At 30.6% G+C, this 21411-nt stretch overlaps 2 protein-coding genes and 1 long non-coding RNA gene across 3 annotated transcripts; 2 read left to right on the top strand and 1 right to left on the bottom strand.

Annotated features, from left to right (window-relative positions):
• Positions 1-3390: 3390 nt before the first annotated feature.
• Positions 3391-4826, top strand: LOC120358263 (probable low affinity copper uptake protein 2). The gene is made up of 4 exons (XM_039451940.1): positions 3391-3442; positions 3717-3939; positions 4420-4646; positions 4723-4826. Exons 1-4 carry the CDS (start codon positions 3391-3393, stop codon positions 4824-4826), a joined length of 606 nt encoding a protein of 201 aa, XP_039307874.1.
• Positions 4827-5739: 913 nt separating this feature from the next.
• LOC113002748 (E3 ubiquitin-protein ligase RNF14-like) lies at positions 5740-20617 on the bottom strand. Its single transcript, XM_039451758.1, has 5 exons — positions 19994-20617; positions 7793-7840; positions 6716-7724; positions 6457-6621; positions 5740-6306 (listed from the first exon to the last, which is right to left on the bottom strand). Exons 3-5 carry the CDS (start codon positions 7691-7693, stop codon positions 6061-6063), a joined length of 1389 nt encoding a protein of 462 aa, XP_039307692.1. The 5' UTR covers positions 7694-7724; positions 7793-7840; positions 19994-20617; the 3' UTR covers positions 5740-6060.
• Positions 8048-10842, top strand: LOC120358232. The gene is made up of 2 exons (XR_005575201.1): positions 8048-8348; positions 9088-10842. It is a non-coding gene; the product is annotated as an uncharacterized LOC120358232 (long non-coding RNA).
• Positions 20618-21411: the final 794 nt, after the last annotated feature.

The raw sequence follows: 21411 nt of genomic DNA, 5'->3' as shown, positions 1-21411 counted from the left end.
GTTTGGCTGAAAAGTTGTCTTCACTTTAGAAAGAGACAGCATGTTTTAAATAGTAACTTTCTCTCTCTCTCTCTCTCTCTTGTTCTTTCTCTCTTTCTCTGTCTCTCTCTTTCAACATCAGTTGTCTCTTTCTAACATGAGAACATTTTTTTAACATAGGCAGAATAGGGAACGTGCAGTCTGTATTATACGTCTATGGCCCGGTTTTTCATTATCTGGTTAACTTGTAGTTAAACTTAACCTGATGTTTCAACCAATGAGCTTCACCTATAGCATCATCATGAGTGAAGCTCATTGGATAAAACAACAGGTTAAGTTTAACCACAAGTTAACCGGATAATGAAAAACCGGGCCTATGTTGGCACCGCCACTCCCTCATGCCCCTGGACCCCACCAACGCTCGCGTCTACGCTATACACTTGCAATCACGACTATTAAGTATCTCGTTCTTTGTAATATTTATAGAATTTTTTATAACAAAAAACCAAAAGTTAAATAATGTAACTTCGCGAATGTAGCACACCTCTTCCTCTAAAGTACAAGAACACAGTAAATATTATATCCCTTTAAACAACCGTTCTTATTAATACTATTCGAATCTCACCATTATGTGTAATTTAAAAAATAAAGTAATCATAATTCGGATGATTAAACTCAGATGAGCTGAAAGAATTTGCAAAAATACTTTGACGTGGCAAAATGTTTCTTGCAGATTGTATATTGACAATCTCTTGAGTTTCCGATAGTTCGTTGTTATTTCTATAATGGAGTGGGGTAGTAATGTATTGTTGGTAGCACAATCACATTAGTCTCTGGGGGTAAAGAAACAACAAAAAAAAAAATGATTTGATCTTGATTTGGTTCTGTTTTGGGTTGTCTTAGTGCTGTCTTAGGTTAGCTATGTTTATCATGTTCATATTTGTGATTTCCTGTAACAGACGTAATATTTTATTGATTATACATAAAAGTTTTTTCTCTTTTTTTAAGAAATATTATACAATAGATATTATATAAAATATCTTGTATCATAGTCCGAGTGTAATATATATTTTTATTTTACACTGCAGAAAGGAATACTTTTATATATATAATATTTGACAAATATTCTATTTTTAATATAAAATAGTATTAAATTTTATTCATCAAATTTAATTTGAGATTTAGTTGAAAAATATTTACACAAAAAATTCTATTGTTTCCATCGTAATAACCAATTAAATTTATATCAATCAGACAAAAATAGAAAAATTCTAAAAACCCAAAACAAATTATATTAATACTAAAATCTTTATCTTCAAAGGCTTGTTGTCTTGGTACGCAGCCTGCGATTCCCCTGTATTTCCCCCTATCGCTCTATACCGATCGTTATACCGATTATTATGCCTGTACTCTTTTGATTTATTGTCGTACTTGTAATGTTACTTATCTTCATTATGGATTGATATAATTCATGCAAGACGATCGATGATATTCCTTTGACTTATGGTCGACATGTATCTGTTTGATTTGCTGTGTCTGTTCAGAATATGGAAATTGTCCTGACAATACTTTTACTAAATTGGACATCCAATTCAAAATTGTTTTCCTTTGGTAATTATCGTAAAAGAACCGCGTACACCTTGGTCTTTTCTACGATAGTCATTATTATTGTTCGACATTGGTTTCTCCAGATTCGAAGAATCCATTCTTATAGAAGGTTTATTTGCAAGGCTATGTAAATAAACTGATCTATCATAAATCGGTGTTGAATCCTCGGGAATATGTGTTTATCATATGCTCACGCTGCACGCATTATGACGGTTTGTCGATTCTTCACATGCTTATCTACAATTAAACGTTCATATTTTAAGTGACTTTTATATTAATATTGATACATTGATTTACGTTCGTGCTTGAACGTAAATATACACCCAAGTCGAAATTTTACTTCTACTTTCGACCTCAATTCGATCTCTTTTAAACCTCTTTTATTGACTATGGTTTTTGTGGAAAGTCTTAAAAGATTTTAAGAAGTCGAAAAAATCTCTCAAAGTGTAAAATTTTCCGATAATTATCATTTTGAAATACAAAGTAAAAACTCAAAAGATCTAATTAAGATTGAAAATAGAAGTAAAATTTCGATTCGAGCTGCTACGTGATTTTCAAAATAGTGATACATTATATTGTGTCAACGAGATATCAAACATGTTACTTTTATTCTTTATGACAGAGCTCACAAGTACAAATTACACATTTTGATTTTTAGCATAGCGATATTTTCTTTACTAACTCTCGCGCACAATCCAAATATCAATTAATTTGGAATGCACGCGAAATAGTGAGGTAAGGAAAAAACAAGCTCGAAATTAGCCCAACCTTTGTTATGATATTTACCATTAGTATTGGTAAGCTTATGTTTTGGAAGTAATTCGATGATTGATCGAAGGATGTTCTATTGATGTTGATGTTCTATGATAAATTTCTCTGCGAGGCTATTCTTTCAAGTGATTGGAGACATATTGGTAAACTTGGTTCCTTCGAGGAAAACCTATATTACATATCTGTATTAATTTTATATTAATAATGTTCATTTTCTTTGAAAATGAAAAGCAAAATTTATTGCACCACCCTTTTTATTAAATTCTTAAAGGTATTTCTGTATTTTTAGTGGCTATTCTGATCTTTATCAGTACGGTCGCGAGAATTAATTATATTCATATGCGTAATTAATCACTTATCTGTTGGGGTTTTTTTTCATTTGATTTATCAAAAATACATATGCATTTCACATTTATAATATTCTGTTTATAATGTTATGTGATTTATACAATACTTATTTATTAAAAGAATATGTCATTTAATATAAGAATATTCTTGATATCCCGTAAGTACATGCATAAATTCAAACAAAGTTTCTTTTGACGTAAATTATCTTGCTTAGAATATTTTGCTTTTATATCTTAATGGACAAATGTTAAAATTTTTAATCGTTTAAAAGACATTTAAACAACTATATAAATTTCAAAGTGTTTCACTGTTTCAAAACGGTGAACAATTAATTTACCTTGCATATTTTTAGCGATACAATTTTAACTAATTTATATTGTTATATAAAAAATGATTTAATATAGTATACTGATTTAATATTTTATAGTATGATATATTTATATGAAAAATTCAACAAAATGCATTGCTGTTATCTGTTACTCCTTGATACACAATGGTGAATATCAATAATAATACGTGATATTTCATGATTCCACTCGATAGACTTTTTGAATCACAAAGCTAGGCTGATTTTACTAAACTTTCTTAGGTACTCCTAATTTATATAAGGTTCTAGGCAGTTTGAATCGGAGAGATCTGTCCCAACTTAACGCAAAGATATGGTCTTGAAGTCATTTTCGCAACATGTGGTCGGGCATTGTCGTGAAGCAGAATTACTTTACGACTTTCTTGGCCAGTAAACGGCTTTTCTTCTAATGCCTCATTCAAATTGGTCAATTGTTGTTGGTAGCATCCTTTTTCCGCAACTTTGAAATCAAAGTGAATGCAGTGTCACGCCGTAATTTTTTTTTGTCTTCGGACGTTGATGCAAAACTCATCTGCCTTTCTTCTGAATTGTTCTCATTGTATGTAAATGACTTGCCGCGTAACACCAAGCTGTTCTGCAAGCTCCCTTTCAGTTTGCGCAGAGTTTATATCCGGCAATGCTTGTAAATCATCCGTTTAAATCTTTTTCCTGTTTTCAGGATACAACGTTACCACAGTATGGGGTTTAGTGGCGACTTGTCTGGGCCTAGCCGCCCTCGCAATACTGTACGAGGCCATGAAAATCTCCCAGATTCATCTGCAACCGACTGTGATCAAACGTGTACCTAAGATGACCTCTGCTTCTTCGGAGAGCTCATCCCTTTTATCTAGAGTGACACCAAAAAATTTTAGAAGTTATACAAGATGGTATGTTGTTTTCTTATCTCCTTGAAGTGATAAATGTATATTACCCATGCATTCCAAACAGTATTTGAAACAATTAACTTCATTGATATTTAGCATATTATCTGTAATATTTTGTTAACCTATAATATAATTTTGAATTGTTTAACATGTAAAAAAAACAGACAACAAATTATAATTAGAGATCTTGCTTTAAGCAGTTCTGCTGACTGAAGTACTTGTCGATTAAGTTAATTGGATGGAAATCAATCACTTTAAAATATATACATATAATATTTAGACTTGTTCTTTATAATTAAATTGTATTTTTCTTTTTTTTTCAACGTTTGATTATATATTTTATATTGAAGTGTAGAAAATGTAATACAATAAAGTATGAAGATCACTGGAGTTCATAATAGCTTAAGAATACACATTGTGTCTTGTAAAAACAAAATTTAACATGTCTATTATTTTATGTCTTTGTTCAATGTGTTCTCTCAGTGGAAACTGTTTGAGATGGACACTACAAATATTGCACTGGTCCCTTCACACTGCGCTCGGTTATATCCTGATGATGGCTGTTATGACGTATAACGCATATATCACTATCGCCCTTGTAGTTGGAGCCTGCATTGGATACTGCATATTTGTCCCTACACTCATACAATTAAACATACAATATTTTCAACGCAAACAAGCAATTATGGAATGTGATAAGAATTGCGAAGGTAATGTAATTTTTTGTTAACTTAAAACTGCAAGAAAGGGACCTTACTTTGACCTTCCTTTTGTAATCGCTCCTAGATATTGTTTCGAATCAACAAAGACGCGAATCCGCCGTCTGTATCGTTGCAGAACAATTAGTCACCGAAGCAAATATTGAAGTTCACGTACCGAGAGATACGTGAGTTTCGACATCAAACATAGCAATGGAAAATCTGATATTATCTAGAATAATCGTTATTGTTGTATATTACATTTTTATATGTATACATAGTATGCTTTTATACAGATGTTTTATTATAAAATTATAAAAGTAAAAAAGACATGATACAAAAATTTACATTGTCTATTTACTTGATTTTTTTTTATTTGATTATTTGATGTATCCATGTCAGATTACCAAATATAAAAAAATATATTATTTTGTCATAATTAGTATTGTGCTTAGATAACTTAAAATTAATTAGATAAAAATAAGATAAATAATATATGTAAATGTATCTTAGATAAAGATAATTTAATTTTAATTTATATAAATAAAAGATAAAAGTATACATGGTTTTATTTAGATAATATTGCCATTGAGTAAAAAAAATTAGGATGTGAAAACAATATTTTCATATTTTTATTTTTAAATCTTTATCTGTTAAAAACTAAAGTTTTTCAAATAATTTAATCTGACAAAAAATATTCCTCTTTAATTCTCCTCTTTGATTCAGTTTTTATCTATTATGCATTATTACTGATCTGTGCAATTTAAGCTGCATTCCAATATACATTGCCAGTACTAAAAATCTATAGTTTATGCTACTACGTGTACTACAGTTACATATACTATAAATTTTCAGTACTGATAATGAATTTCGAAACCCTGTTATTATGAAAAATTCTCTTTTTAGAATAAATTGGAAGTTAAGTCTAAGGACAATACTTCTTCTTGTTATTATTCACATTATCTTAGATTTTAGATAATTTGAAAAAAAATACTTTTATCTAAGATGAAGATAATATAATAATCTAGAAAACAAAATAAATATTATCTTTATCTAGATAATTATTTATAATTTTATATACTTAGATAATGACAAACACTGATATGTACAAATATTTTATTTGTATACAAAATACATACAATCTTTATTATACAAATAGTATATGATATAATATTAAATATTTGTATATGTAACATGTACAAATATTTAATATATTTGTTAATTTAAAAGGTGAAAAGAATAATACACAAAAGTAATACACCTATAAAAAATTGCAAATGATAATTGCAAATGATAACTGTAATGATTTGCTGTATCTCTTTTTCAAAATAATGATCTCATAAAAAAAAAAAAAATACAAATTACAAAGATCAGAAATGATTTCAGCTTAAAATTTATGATTTGCAAACGTTGCTATAGGATATATTTAAATATCAAAATCTTCGAAGTATTGATTTAAATTTTCTATTTCGTCTACAGCGTCGTTTACCTCCATGCCTTCAAATAAAAGTCCGTAACATAAATTGCCGGGACTATTAAAGTGCTCGTATCCATGTATCTGTTCATTGCACAACCAGCAAAACTGAGCCTTGCAATGTATACATTGTATTTTATTGCAACCCTCACTTTTGCTGACAAATGAATGGCACTTCGGACAATTTTTTGTATTATCCTAAACAAAGTTACACGCATAATCATTAACAATAATACTCTTATTGATAGTCTTATTACTGAATCTATTATATTATTAATGTCTTATTACTGAATCTATTATATTATTAATGTCGATATAATCGAATTGGGTGTACTTTGTCATACATACTTGTAGATATTCAGTCGTAAGATATTTTTCGATTGATTGCATTTGTCGCTTGCCGTATTTCTTCTCTAGCATCTTCTTTTCCTTGTCATTACTGTTTTTATATTTCTCAATAAGTATTATAGTCTCGGCCGATGTCATTTCACATGGTTCTTGTCCATGATACATCTGTAAATACAAAATAGAAAAAAAATATATATATGTATACGTATGTATGTATACTTACACATACATGTTGCTGAAATGTTGAGATATGTCTTACCTTACGGCAATAGATGCAAAAACAATAGTTGCAGATAGGACAAATAGGGGTATCATCATTTGGGTTTCGGATTACCGGATATTGACAAGAAATTTGTGGACAGTACACCATGTCATCCATGGTGTCTAATGCTACTCGCAACATGATATCTTCATATTGGGAAAACAAATCCGGACAGAGAGTCTTAATATCATTAGGGCTCATTTTGCGCTTGCAATCTATCGTCGGACATAATATGTCATTATTATATTCGTTAATCTTGATACGTGTGTGCTGTTCCATGCAACCTCTACAGTAGATGTGTCCACAATTTTTCAATTCTATACAATTTGTTCCTACGTATTCCTCAAAGCATATGTAGCAAGTATAAATGTTCTTGTGAAATTGTGCTTTATGTTGTTCTTTGTCATAACGTATTAATAATCTTTTGATATCTGACAACAATGCGCCATTCTGAACCCGGCAATCGGACAACTTGGCTAGACGTATCGTGACAGCATCTCTTGATGTGTGCATTAAATTTAAGTAAGAAATATCTAAGGATTCCCATATATTTAGAAAATCGTAAATATCGTTTTGTAGGAAATTTAGCCACTGGAAGATGATCTCGTTGCCTTCGTTCTCCTTCCATATTTCATCCAATTTCTGACAGATGAAAGATATGTCCCAAGGCGTTAACCAGATAATGGAAAGGTGGAAGTTTGGCGAAGTTTTAGATGGATACGTATTAGGAAGGGTAATGGACATTCTGATTGGCGGTAAGTGCTCAACAAGAAAACTGTTGCCGGAAGCCGAATCGTAAGAACAATCACTGGTGAGCTTTACTTCCAGTTTTCGAAGTAATTTTGGATATATGTTGATCGAGTATTTCATACGTTCGCCTTTTACGTAAAAGAACTCCGTTTCATCGTAGATACTGGACAGGGCGACCAGTTCGTCCTCCTGTCGTTGGATATTGTTTTTAATGTCACAAGACATCGCAACTTGATAAATGTGATCTTTCTAAAATCTTAATTATAATAATGTAATTTAACTAATTTTCAAAGAGTATTTATGTATATATGTATCTATAGTTACATTGTTATTGGAGTTGATAGAATGACACATTCTATATTCCTACTAAATCTGAAATATAAAAAAAGATGTAATAAAAAATTGCTCTAGATATAACATCTCACAAATATAATACACATATACAAATACAATTCACATATAACAATTACAAATAATGTGAAATGTATAAATAAGAAATTAATTAAATAAAAAATTATTAGGGTTGTTTTGTGTTTAAAATATTTTTCTGAACACTGCTGTTTCAAATAAAAACCGTTTTAACATTTGTTTAAACATATTTTTTTAAATATTTTTACCCTGGAAATTATAGAATAAAAAAAATATATATATAAATTTTTGTTAGTAAAAATCATGTTTTTAATATTTTATCTTCAAATAATCTTAGGAGTCCTTCATTCTTACGCAAATTTTGTGATATATACCGGAAATTCGTGCACTTAAGCATGATACATCACACAGTAAGTAAAGTAAGAGTTGTCAGATGTTTGATATTTAACGCAATAATTAATTAATGATTTGTGTACATGTATGCTAAAATTAAAAATTAATTATAACAATGGTATATGCATGATGTAAGAAGAAAGGTGAAACAAGTAACCAGATGCGCAGTGGACCATACTCTAAACCAATCAGAAGTGGGTCCAAATTTTGAGATTCAATAGGCTTGTTTTCTATTCCTGCACTAGACTGCACTGGAACGTTCCTTCTTGCTTTCGCTAACTTTGAAACATCTATCTATTTCATTTTAAGTGTACACTTATTTAGAGAGTTCAGGAACAGAAAACAAACGGAATATGGCTACGGCTCCGGTACTGGGGCGTATTTATACTTGTATTTATACGTGAATCGGAAATAATCGGTGAATCGGAGAAATTCAAAGCTATTTAAAAAAGGAAGAACGTGAAGGTAAAGTTGAGACTTTGTACATTAATGAAAATTGTGATAATTGTTATTTCAAATTTTTTAAACTTGAATTAGAAAAAATTTGGAAAATTATAAGAATGAGCTTATGTGTTTGGCTAAATTGTTGTATTTTATGTTTATAACAACAGTGTTTATTGAAACAGTAATTTTTGTTAAAGATAATAAATTTCAAGTATTTTTACATTTTTATATTTATTTTTTTTAACAACATCTACATTTTAAGTACGTGTGACTACATATGATTGTTTCGTATTCAAATTGCGCGGATATATTTGGACCCAAATTTCATTGGCTCACCACATCGAGCCACGCCTCTTACCGCACATCGAGCCGCCGACGATGCGCGTTGTTTCACCTTGTTTCTTATATCATAGGTATATGTAGAATCATATAAATATTGAGGACTTGGTTAGATGGCGCGATGGTGTGTGGATGAGGATGGAGATAGTGTGAGGCTGAGTATGAGTGTTTGTAGTATATTAGGAAGTATTAGAAAGTAAAGAGGTACGAATTAGAGAGATAAGAAGGCAGAGAAGATGGGTAATTGGAGGCGGATGTAGGGGCAAAGGAATTGAGGAGATATTATGAGACATAGGCGGAAGGAACAGGAATAGGTTAGGGCGGACAATGAGGCGGGAGAATCCGGGAGGGCCGGTAAGGTAGGAATTAAACATGGAAGGTAAGGAAAATAAAAAGGGTAAAGAGAAAGAGTGTAAGGAGAATAGGTTAGAGGAACAAAAGGTTAGAAATAAAGGCAGAAACAGCTATAGGAAAGAAAAGGCGATAAGTAATGCAAGGAATTAGGCAGAATGGTTTATGGAGAATGAGTGACATATGGTACATGAGAGAATGAATGAATGAAAGGAAAGGAGATTGGAAGGAATGTAAGGAGACGGTGAGAAGAGTGATATTATAGGAAAGAAGTAGCAAAAGAAATTAGAAATTAGAACGTAAGTTAGGTAATAGGATCAGATATAGACATAAATATAGATATTGTAATTGTAAAAGTAAAAGTAAACGTAGAGGAAAAGGAAATGGAAAGGTATAGTTGAATTGTATAAGTAATTAGTTAATTGAGGACCCTGGATGGCTTGGAAGAAGGAGACCGAGGGAACTCTGATCACCGGCCGTTGGAGACTAAGGTTAAGAAACATAAAGGATGGAGAAAAAGGTACAGGAGACTGAGGTTATGAAGCATAAAGGATAGAAAAAGTGGTATAGGGAGAAAAAGAAAAAGGAAAAAGGAAAAGGAACTAGAATAAATATATAGGATAAGGAGGCGACAGAGGGGAGAAGAAGAAACGGAGCCGGATCTTTTGCCTTTGGAGACTGTACGTACAGAGGTTGAAGAAGGATAGTATGGAATAAGACAACAGAGGTGGATGCAGAAGAGACGGAAGAGCGCCGTGGATCTCCCTTGCAGCAACAAGTTCACACTGTGGGTAATTCTTGTCACGTTGTACTGGAACGATCCCATAAGATGCGTAATTTCTGAAATTCTGCATTTCTGCGTGGAGATATTAAGTAATCTCTGTAAGGCTGGGTGAAAAGGAGGCTACAAGGATTATTAAGGATTATTAAAGATATTTGGTATAGGAAGCAGGAAAGAAAAGAAAGGAGAGAAAAAAAGGGGGAAAGAAGAACCGAGAAGAAGGAAAGGAGGAACCAAGGAATGGAGTTACAAAGAAAGAAGGTTGTAAGGATACACGGAAGAAGAATGTAAATTAGGAGTTAAGATAGAAACAGAATTTGGCATAAGCCTAGGTATAGATATAGGAAGGAGGACGGTGTGGTGCTGGGGTTCGTTCGGGTGGACAGACTTGCTGTATATGGTACGGTGTTTGTTTGTCTGGGCGGATTGTTGCGCCATGCTGTACCTAGGATAGGTAAATGAAAAAAGTATAGGAAGGTATAGTTAGCACCGTGAGCGCAAAGAAAGGAAAGAAACGCGCATAAGATAGTAGGGTAGGTAGGCAGCGGTCGCGAGGCGAAAGTATGGGTTATGGATGGATGCGTGTGGTAAGGAACTCATTGTAAACCAAGTCCCTTCTTGGCATATAAAATAAGCCGAAGTAATAAATATCTATCTATCATATAAATATTGAAAATAAAATTAATGTTTCAGAATATCTTTACTATTGTGTGATGTGTTTATATTAAAAGAAGATATTAATATTTATAATTGATATATTGATATATAATAAAAATGAAGTTGATATTTGTAAAAATATTGAATAAAAATTAATGAATGAATGAATGCTAAAAGAGTGTGATAAAGTTTAATAAAAATTGAACCAATTAAAAAAAAACTCGTTGAAATCTATAGACGAGTATTATTATTTGATTCATAAATATCCCAATCAGAAATTATTACATTATTACGTTTTCAATGTAAATCTCCGTATATTTTTTTGTATTTAATTTCACAAGGAAAAATTAGGAACAGTAAATTATATAATTAGAAATTTTGTAGTGATCAATTCCATCGATTGAATTAATTGCTAATTAATCGGAGTTTTATTGAAGTCATGTATAAGCCAATTAAGAATGTATGGATCATATCTCAAAATATTACCAAAAATATAAAAATTTTATAGGATATTTTAGTATTACATTTGAGTATGTAAAATTTGAAAACAATTCACTTAATGGTTTAAAAGTTATTTAATTTTTTGTTTACTCTTGATTCTTATCTATAAAATCGCATTTTGTAGTACTTATTTTAATATTATATTTGTACTAATATTATATTATGTACATACATGTATAATATATAATTTATATATTAACATTATATTACATACTTAGTTGCAAATTTGAGCAAGTAGCATTACTAATTAAATCAAAATTTTACATATACTAATAAAATTCTAATAAATATTCATTTAAATGCGCTTATTCATTTAAAAGTTATTTATTTAAAGCTGTAATAAAATACAGTAATTTTCACTGCAAAAAAACCATTATATATAATGGTTTACTTTTATATATTGATTTATTTATAAGTAAATCAAAATTTTCAATGTTTTCTTTTTTGCAGTTAAATAGTTTCAAAGCCAAAATTCGAGCATCGCGGCCAAACTTTTTTGTTAGTGATTAGAAAAAAAAGTATAAATTTAAAGAAGCCTTCAGTTTTTAAATGTCGATAATTTTTAGCTCGCATTGTTTAACCAAACATCCTTGACTATATTTAATAGTAAAGCATCTTTGCAACTATTGTAAGATTCTTTGATATAATTGATTTTATCTATAGTTCCTAATCTAAATGTATGAACAAATCGTATTTAAAAATTCTTACAACAGTTGAAAATAGAGCCGGAACTTATAGATATTAGATATTTTGACACACGAGATAGAAGAAAAAATGTGCCTCTTAGTAATAAAAAATATTTAGTCACCAATAGTAGCGGATAAATGAAAATATATACACAAAAAAATAGTATTAAATTAACAATTCATTGTTTCATATATAAGCAAGAATATAAAATTTTCCTGGTAGAATTTATAATCTTAAACAGACATAATTTGCTTACACGAAGAAAAGAATTTTCTTTATGTAAGCAAAATTATGTCCGTTTAAGATTATAAATTCTTCCAAGAAGATTTTATATTCTTGCTTATATATGAAACAATGAATTGTTGATTTAATAATAATTTTTTTCTGTGTAGAGATTTGTATTATTTTTCGTCTCTTCAAATTTTTTACTTAAGTCTTGTTCGCCACATTCCAGTTCTAATTGCAAAACTGCTTTTTCTATTAAACGTAACCACTTTAATTGAAATAGGTTTCACAAACTCCAATTAACTTGATCGTCCGATTAAATTCAATTGACAATTGCAAAATTTAAAATTGATTATTTCTAATGTGGTTTTTTTTCATTATTTTTAATTTAAAAAATTAATTATTAATTTAAAGTGCTTTATTTTTATAAATAAATTATAATTTGCAAAAAATAGATAAGAAAGATAAATTACAAGTTTGGCTATTGTTAAATTTAGGATCAATCTTATCAACTCCAATTATTCTAATTAGTCGATTAAATTCATGAATTACGAACTGAAAAATTGATTTTCTATTTTTGAAATAATTTTAATTTAACAAATAATTATTAATTAAAAATATTATATTTTACATATTTAAATTAAAATTTACAGAAACTAGAGAAGGAAAACAAAATAATACAATCAATTTTAAGTTTTGACTATTATAAAATTCAATCGGCTGATTAATTTAAGTGGAATTAGTAAGATAAACTCGTATTTTCTTATACGTACAAACGTACGTGATAAGATAGTGCTAAGATCAACGTTTTTAGAACAAGCTCAAATCGGGTGATTTTCACGCAACACTTGGAATCATTTCTTCCTTGTTTATGAAATATTAAAGGACAAATGATGCTCGCCAATTTTGCAAGCGTTTAATAGCTTGTCGTATTTAAATCATCGAGATAGTACTGAATGAAGCATTGACTCGAAACTTTTTGCACGTAAAAAGAAACGTAGGATGTAGCGACTACATTAATCAAGGACCTTAAGGCACTTAAATAAATATCTGCGTTCAAGGTAAGTTTTCGACATAGAATGGTCCATATTTTTTAATATTATATTATTTATATTAATTTCCATTAACCAATATTTGTATTGCAGAATACAGCGTTAACAAAACTTTTGTATAATGCGCAGAATCCGATTTCAGTGAATACGCTATTGTTCCTTTTTTTCTTCAATAAAATTTGACCAATAGAACAATAGTAAAAAGAAAGATTGGATCTTCCTTCTTTCTCTTTCTAGGTCTAGCAGACAAAGATGACAAAAATTTCGCTACACGTTCCATCCAGTACTACATATCAATAATATCAAGATGGAGAAGAGTAATTGTATGAGAATTTTACTTAAAATAAGAAATAATGTTTTGTTTGGAACGTAATTTATTTAAAAATATGAAATTGAATAATTATACGATTAATGTGAACATAAAAAAATATAGTATAATATGATGTTGAAGCTAGCAGCGGATTCGCAGCAGCAGATTCGTCAAAGCAGGGATTCTCATTCAAAATAAAATGCATAAGAAACTTTGACATATAAAGGCAAACTAGCAAGTAACTGCACAAAATACACTTATACGCTTCTAAATAGATCAGACTATCCAGAACAATTAACAAAAATGCGCAGGTCTACTAAATTGTTTAAATTATATAACGAGTTATTGCAGAAACAAGGGAAGGAAGCCTCGGTCGGGGCTGCAAATTTTTTTAGAACATCTTTATAGCCTTCTAAATCAATCTCGACTAGTAAGAAAAATTAAAAAAAATGCGCACGCTTACGAAAAATTATTTAAACAATATAAAATTTATTGCAAAAACAGGAAAACGAAGTCTCGGTCGGGGCTGCAAATTTTTTTAGAACATTATTCTAGGCTTCTAAATCAATCCCGACTAGCAAGAAAAATTAAAAAAAATGCGCACGCCTACGAAAAATTATTTAAACAATATAAAGTTTATTGCAAAAACAGGAAAACGAAGTCGCGGTCGGGGCTGCAAATTTTTTTAGAACATCATTATAACCTTCTAAATCAATCCCGACTAGCAAGAAAAATTAAAAAAAATGCGCACGCCTACGAAAAATTATTTAAACAATATAAAGTTTATTGCAAAAACAGGAAAACGAAGTCGCGGTCGGGACTGCAAATTTTTTTAGAACATTATTGTAGGCTTCTAAATCAATCCCGACTAGCAAGAAAAATTAAAAAAAATGCGCACGCCTACGAAAAATTATTTAAACAATATAAAGTTTATTGCAAAAACAGGAAAACGAAGTCGCGGTCGAGGCTGCAAATTTTTTTAGAACATCATTGTAGGCTTCTAAATAAATCCCGACTAGCAAGAAAAATTAAAAAAATGCGCACGCCTACGAAAAATTATTTAAACAATATAAAGTTTATTGCAAAAACAGGAAAACGAAGTCGCGGTCGGGGCTGCAAATTTTTTTAGAACATCATTATAACCTTCTAAATCAATCCCGACTAGCAAGAAAAATTAAAAAAAATGCGCACGGCTAATAATTGTTTTAATTATATAACGAGTTATTGCAGAAACAAGGGCTTGGTCGGCGCTGGAAATTTATTAGCAATCATATTAAGGTTGCTTGCTTGCGCCGTATAGGAATATAATATTGTCATTATAGAAAAGAAATAGTATGATTTCCCAATTTTCTACTTGAATGTAAATTATAGATCAGAAATATAATTTGACTGCTAAACATACATATTGTTCTCTCTCTTTGCGCTACCCAAGACCAACCAACGAGGGGGTGGCGAGAATATGGTCTCTTTTATTGTTTTGTTTTTACTGTTTGTAAATGTTAAAATTTTTTTGACTTTTTTATATTAAAATTTATTTGCGTTTTTGGTATTAGAATTTTTTTTCTTTTTTAGTTTTTGCAATAAATTTTATATTGTTTAAATAATTTTTCGTAGCCGTGCGCATTTTTTTTAATTTTTCTTGCTAGTCGGGACTGATTTAGAAGGTTATAATGATGTTCTAAAAAAATTTGCAGCCCCGACCGCGACTTCGTTTTCCTGTTTTTGCAATAAACTTTATATTGTTTAAATAATTTTTCGTAGGCGTGCGCATTTTTTTTAATTTTTCTTGCTAGTCGGAATTGATTTAGAAGGTTATAATGATGTTCTAAAAAAATTTGCAGCCCCGACCGCGACTTCGTTTTCCTGTTTTTGCAATAAACTTTATATTGTTTAAATAATTTTTCGTAGGCGTGCGCATTTTTTTTAATTTTTCTTGCTAGTCGGGATTGATTTAGAAGGTTATAATGATGTTCTAAAAAATTTGCAGCCCCGACCGCGACTTCGTTTTCCTGTTTTTGCAATAAACTTTATATTGTTTAAATAATTTTTCGTAGGCGTGCGCATTTTTTTTAATTTTTCTTGCTAGTCGGGATTTATTTAGAAGCCTACAATAATGTTCTAAAAAAATTTGCAGCCCCGACCGCGACTTCGTTTTCCTGTTTTTGCAATAAACTTTATATTGTTTAAATAATTTTTCGTAGGCGTGCGCATTTTTTTTAATTTTTCTTGCTAGTCGGGATTTATTTAGAAGCCTACAATAATGTTCTAAAAAAATTTGCAGCCCCGACCGCGACTTCGTTTTCCTGTTTTTGCAATAAACTTTATATTGTTTAAATAATTTTTCGTAGGCGTGCGCATTTTTTTTAATTTTTCTTGCTAGTCGGGATTTATTTAGAAGCCTACAATAATGTTCTAAAAAAATTTGCAGCCCCGACCGCGACTTCGTTTTCCTGTTTTTGCAATAAACTTTATATTGTTTAAATAATTTTTCGTAGGCGTGCGCATTTTTTTTAATTTTTCTTGCTAGTCGGGATTGATTTAGAAGGTTATAATGATGTTCTAAAAAAATTTGCAGCCCCGACCGCGACTTCGTTTTCCTGTTTTTGCAATAAACTTTATATTGTTTAAATAATTTTTCGTAGGCGTGCGCATTTTTTTTAATTTTTCTTGCTAGTCGGGATTTATTTAGAAGCCTACAATAATGTTCTAAAAAAATTTGCAGCCCCGACCGCGACTTCGTTTTCCTGTTTTTGCAATAAACTTTATATTGTTTAAATAATTTTTCGTAGGCGTGCGCATTTTTTTTAATTTTTCTTGCTAGTCGGGATTGATTTAGAAGGTTATAATGATGTTCTAAAAAAATTTGCAGCCCCGACCGCGACTTCGTTTTCCTGTTTTTGCAATAAACTTTATATTGTTTAAATAATTTTTCGTAGGCGTGCGCATTTTTTTTAATTTTTCTTGCTAGTCGGGATTTATTTAGAAGCCTACAATAATGTTCTAAAAAAATTTGCAGCCCCGACCGCGACTTCGTTTTCCTGTTTTTGCAATAAACTTTATATTGTTTAAATAATTTTTCGTAGGAGTGCGCATTTTTTTTAATTTTTCTTGCTAGTCGGGATTGATTTAGAAGGCTATAAAGATGTTCTAAAAAAATTTGCAGCCCCGACCGAGGCTTCCTTCCCTTGTTTCTGCAATAACTCGTTATATAATTTAAACAATTTAGTAGACCTGCGCATTTTTGTTAATTGTTCTGGATAGTCTGATCTATTTAGAAGCGTATAAGTGTATTTTGTGCAGTTACTTGCTAGTTTGCCTTTATATGTCAAAGTTTCTTATGTATTTTATTTTGAATGAGAATCCCTGCTTTGACGAATCTGCTGCTGCGAATCCGCTGCTAGCTTCAACATCATTAGTATAATATAGTTATATATAAATATAGTTATAAAGAGGCTATTTGGATTATAAGAGATAAATATGTCCATATATATTAAAATATATGTAATTATTTATAATTATATATAATGATTGCACATAATTGCATGTATATATATATATAATAGGGGAGAATGGGGTAAATCGGACCTAGCTGCAGTTTTTGCTCTCTATAAGACGCAAATAAAATCTGATTGTAAAACTGAAGGTGCCAATAGAAAGATAATTTAATTTCCTTCATTTTTGCTTCAGGCCATTTTGACGTATCTCTCATCTGTGATAAATTATAATGGAAAATGTAAAAACGCTTTTTCCGATCCGATTTGGAACTACTGATTTCAAATCGGACCACCCCCTGGTCCAAATCGGACACTTCCATTTTTATCAGCTTTTAAATAAAATTTTAAAAGATTATAATGTATTTTTTTAGTATTAAATAAAAACGAACAATTTGACAGTAAAAAATAAAAATTTTATTAAAAAAAAACAAATTAGTGACAGTTTATATAGTCAGACTTTTCTCGGTCATGTTATGATATTGTTATTATATAATTAAAGTTGAAATTAATAAAATTCAATTAGTCTGAGTCTCATGACTCATAATATTTTACTAATTTAACATTTCTAGGACCAGATTTGATCGGCCGATTACCAGTGCTACGATCAGGTTGCAAACGACGTAAAACTCCGATTTAGACAAAAGTCTTTTCAAACTTTAAAACAATTTTTACAATAAACCGCAAAAGAGATCACAAAATAATTTATATTTTTTAATTCTACACTCTTTAATGATCTTAAATCAATTACTTTTCAAATTTTTAACATCTTTTAAATAATGATTTACAAGGATTTTCTTTTTTAAAACAATTTTTGCACGATGGCTGAAAATACATATTCGCGTCTATTCTGTGAATGATATAACAGAGAACTATCAAACTGCTGTCACATGTTCGGTGTCTTATAAGGAAATTATTACATTATAAATGGCAAGCAAATCGGCTTAACCGTATTCATTTAAATTAAAAAGGTCCGATTTGGAACACGGTCCAATTTACCCCACTCACCCCTATATATAACATGTACAGCTATATTAAAACGCATTCAAAAATTTTATAAGTATACAAAATTTATTTTATAATAAACAAAAAATGAAAAATGAATTTTACATACACGCACATAAAGATTTTTTATTTATCAGAAAAAATATACGACAAAATTATAGTTTTAAAAGTTTGGAAAAAATTGATTTTTTTCAATTCTTCCGCGGACTTTTTCGCTTTTTTTCCAATGGTACAAAAATTCATTAGAAATATTTACGTGTGTTATTAAAACATTAGCTTCTTTTCGTAAAGAAGATGGTTGCATGCATTTAACTTAAATTAAATAAAGTTAATATATTATATTCCAGACATATACAAAAGTCTGAAAGATGACAGATTTCAAAGACGTTAAAAATATATCTAAAAAATATCTTCATGATTTGATAACATCTTTTCGACTTTCGTCAGAGACGTTAAACAATACCCTTCAAAGAATTACAATGTATACATTCTGCAATAGAAGGTATATAATGTTATCAAAATGCCTTAATTATAAAACAGATGACTTTGATACAACACTTTTTAAATTTTAAAAATTTCAGAGAGAGGTAATATTAACTGCTGAAACAAAGAAATTTGCTTTGTTAAGTTTAGATCACGATTTTTTGTGGCAATAGAAAATATGAGTATAAAATTTTAAATTGAAAGGTGTTACTGTACTATGGTAATCTCACGTACCAAAGTCACCGTGTTCTACGGTAAATGATTCTTTTAACCTAACTCACCACGTATCTTTTTGAGTCCATAGCTCGTTACGTTTTGGTCCATAAGACGGACCGAAAATATAAGAAAAAATAAAAATTTTAACAAAAGTAAGATCACATAAATTCTTGGATCACATTAATATAATAAACATTAAAAATTAGATACCATATACCTTTTTTTTGCATTATGAATTACAGTTCTAATTACCAAATGTCAGTATATAAGCGACTACTAAACGAAAGCGTATTGTTATAATTTCTTATGCAGTTTGAAAAGCCGCATTTTAAGAAAGTAGGGCTAATTTCACACAAGTATGTTTTTTTCGCATTATTAATTACAGTTTTAATTACCAATAATCAAGAATGGACTACCAAACGTCAGTAAGCAACCGCCAAACCAATGCTTACTATTATTATTTTTTATACAGTCTGAAAGCCAAATTATATGAAGGCGGAGCTAACTTCACGCGCAAGTTCGTCCTTTTTTCGTATTATTCATTACAGTTTTAATTACCAATAATCAAGAATGGACTACCAAACGTCAGTAAGCAACCACCAAACGAATGCTTACTGTTATAATTTCTTATGCAGTCTGGAAAGCCGAATTTTATGAAAGGCAGGCTAACTTCACGCAAGCATATGTCTTTTTTTCGTATTATTAATTACAATTTTAATTACCAATCATCAAGAATGGACTACCAAACGTCAGTAAGCAATCACCAAACAAATGCTTACTGTTATAATTTTTTATGCAGTCTGAAAAGTCAAATTTTATGAAAGGGGGGCCAACTTCATGCAAGTATGTCTTTTTTTTGTATTATTAATTAAAATTTCGACTACCAATCGTCGGGAATGGACTACCAAACACCACCAAACAACCACCAATCGAATAGTAATGATCGTTACTAGATTTTTAATAATGGGGGGGGGGCAACTTCACGCAACTTTAACTTTGTTAGCAATTTAAGCTTTAATTAAGAAAAAAAAAACATTAAAATCCGTTAAGAATTAAAGGTTGTAGACAATTAAGAAACACAATTTCTCATTTGACCCCATTGTGCGGCGTGACGAAATTACACGTAGTACCATTTCATATATACAAACATATATATAAAAAACGGGATCGTGGTTCAATTGCATATTCATAATATGTAGGATACACAAACTGCACACTTACGTGAAAATATCGTGATAATCAGAACAAATTAGCGGCCGAATAAGTCGGATTCCTTTTGAAAAAATACGTCTTCCCACAAAGCGTTTTATGCAGACACACTCGTAGCAGCGGTGTAGTTGTTGATGGGTAGATAAGACCATAAGACGTGGCGGTTGCGCTCATCACAGAACATAGTCGTAAGACTGCCTACCGCGTCCCGACAAGGGTACGTTCCGAAAGCAATCTTGGTTAACCAAGGTATCAACCGTGGTTTCATACTCTCCCGCGTTTTGGTAATGGTATATAACCTTCTCAACCTCATAATTTTGTGAGGTAAGTAAATTACCTTCGTGGTTAATTAGCTGCGCGTTTTGGAACGGTTACCATTGATTAACCATTCATATTAGTCATATTAGTATTTCGGAACGGACCATGGTAATCAGTTAGATTTTGGAACGTACTCCAGTAGGCGACGGTGAGAAGCGCGCGGCGAGGGGAAGGATAAGCCTAGGCTAGTACTTGACGGAAGACTGGTGAAATAGATCGTTCCATAACCTTCTCACACTGTTTCAGTTATTGAAAATATGATTGATTTGTACATTTTGTTGAGAAAATAATTAAGAATTTTGCTATTTATAATAATAACCTTTTTTAAAATCTTCTTAAAAGTAAAAACATTTTTCAATTAAAAGAGTACCAAAAAGTAGTGAGATCCCTACAAAAATCTTTTTTTAAAAAAAAAGAAAAAATGTACGCCAAGTATATAAAACTATTCCAAAAAAAGATTAGATCATACAATTAGCCAAGTATTTTATTAGACATAAAACACAACAGTATTTTTCTCTAAACCCACGTAAGCTCTAAACTTTTTTAAAATAACAAATATATAAACTGCGCGTTTGGCTGAAAAGTTGTCTTCACTTTAGAAAGAGACAGCATGTTTTAAATAGTAACTTTCTCTCTCTCTCTCTCTCTCTTGTTCTTTCTCTCTTTCTCTGTCTCTCTCTTTCAACATCAGTTGTCTCTTTCTAACATGAGAACATTTTTTTAACATAGGCAGAATAGGGAACGTGCAGTCTGTATTATACGTCTATGGCCCGGTTTTTCATTATCTGGTTAACTTGTAGTTAAACTTAACCTGATGTTTCAACCAATGAGCTTCACCTATAGCATCATCATGAGTGAAGCTCATTGGATAAAACAACAGGTTAAGTTTAACCACAAGTTAACCGGATAATGAAAAACCGGGCCTATGTTGGCACCGCCACTCCCTCATGCCCCTGGACCCCACCAACGCTCGCGTCTACGCTATACACTTGCAATCACGACTATTAAGTATCTCGTTCTTTGTAATATTTATAGAATTTTTTATAACAAAAAACCAAAAGTTAAATAATGTAACTTCGCGAATGTAGCACACCTCTTCCTCTAAAGTACAA

This window comes from Solenopsis invicta, chromosome 7 (genome assembly GCF_016802725.1).
Source record: "Solenopsis invicta isolate M01_SB chromosome 7, UNIL_Sinv_3.0, whole genome shotgun sequence".
Lineage (NCBI taxonomy): Eukaryota > Metazoa > Arthropoda > Insecta > Hymenoptera > Formicidae > Solenopsis > Solenopsis invicta.
The sequence above is the reverse complement of the archived record's forward strand: the minus strand, read 5'-3'. Positions and strand labels throughout refer to the sequence as shown.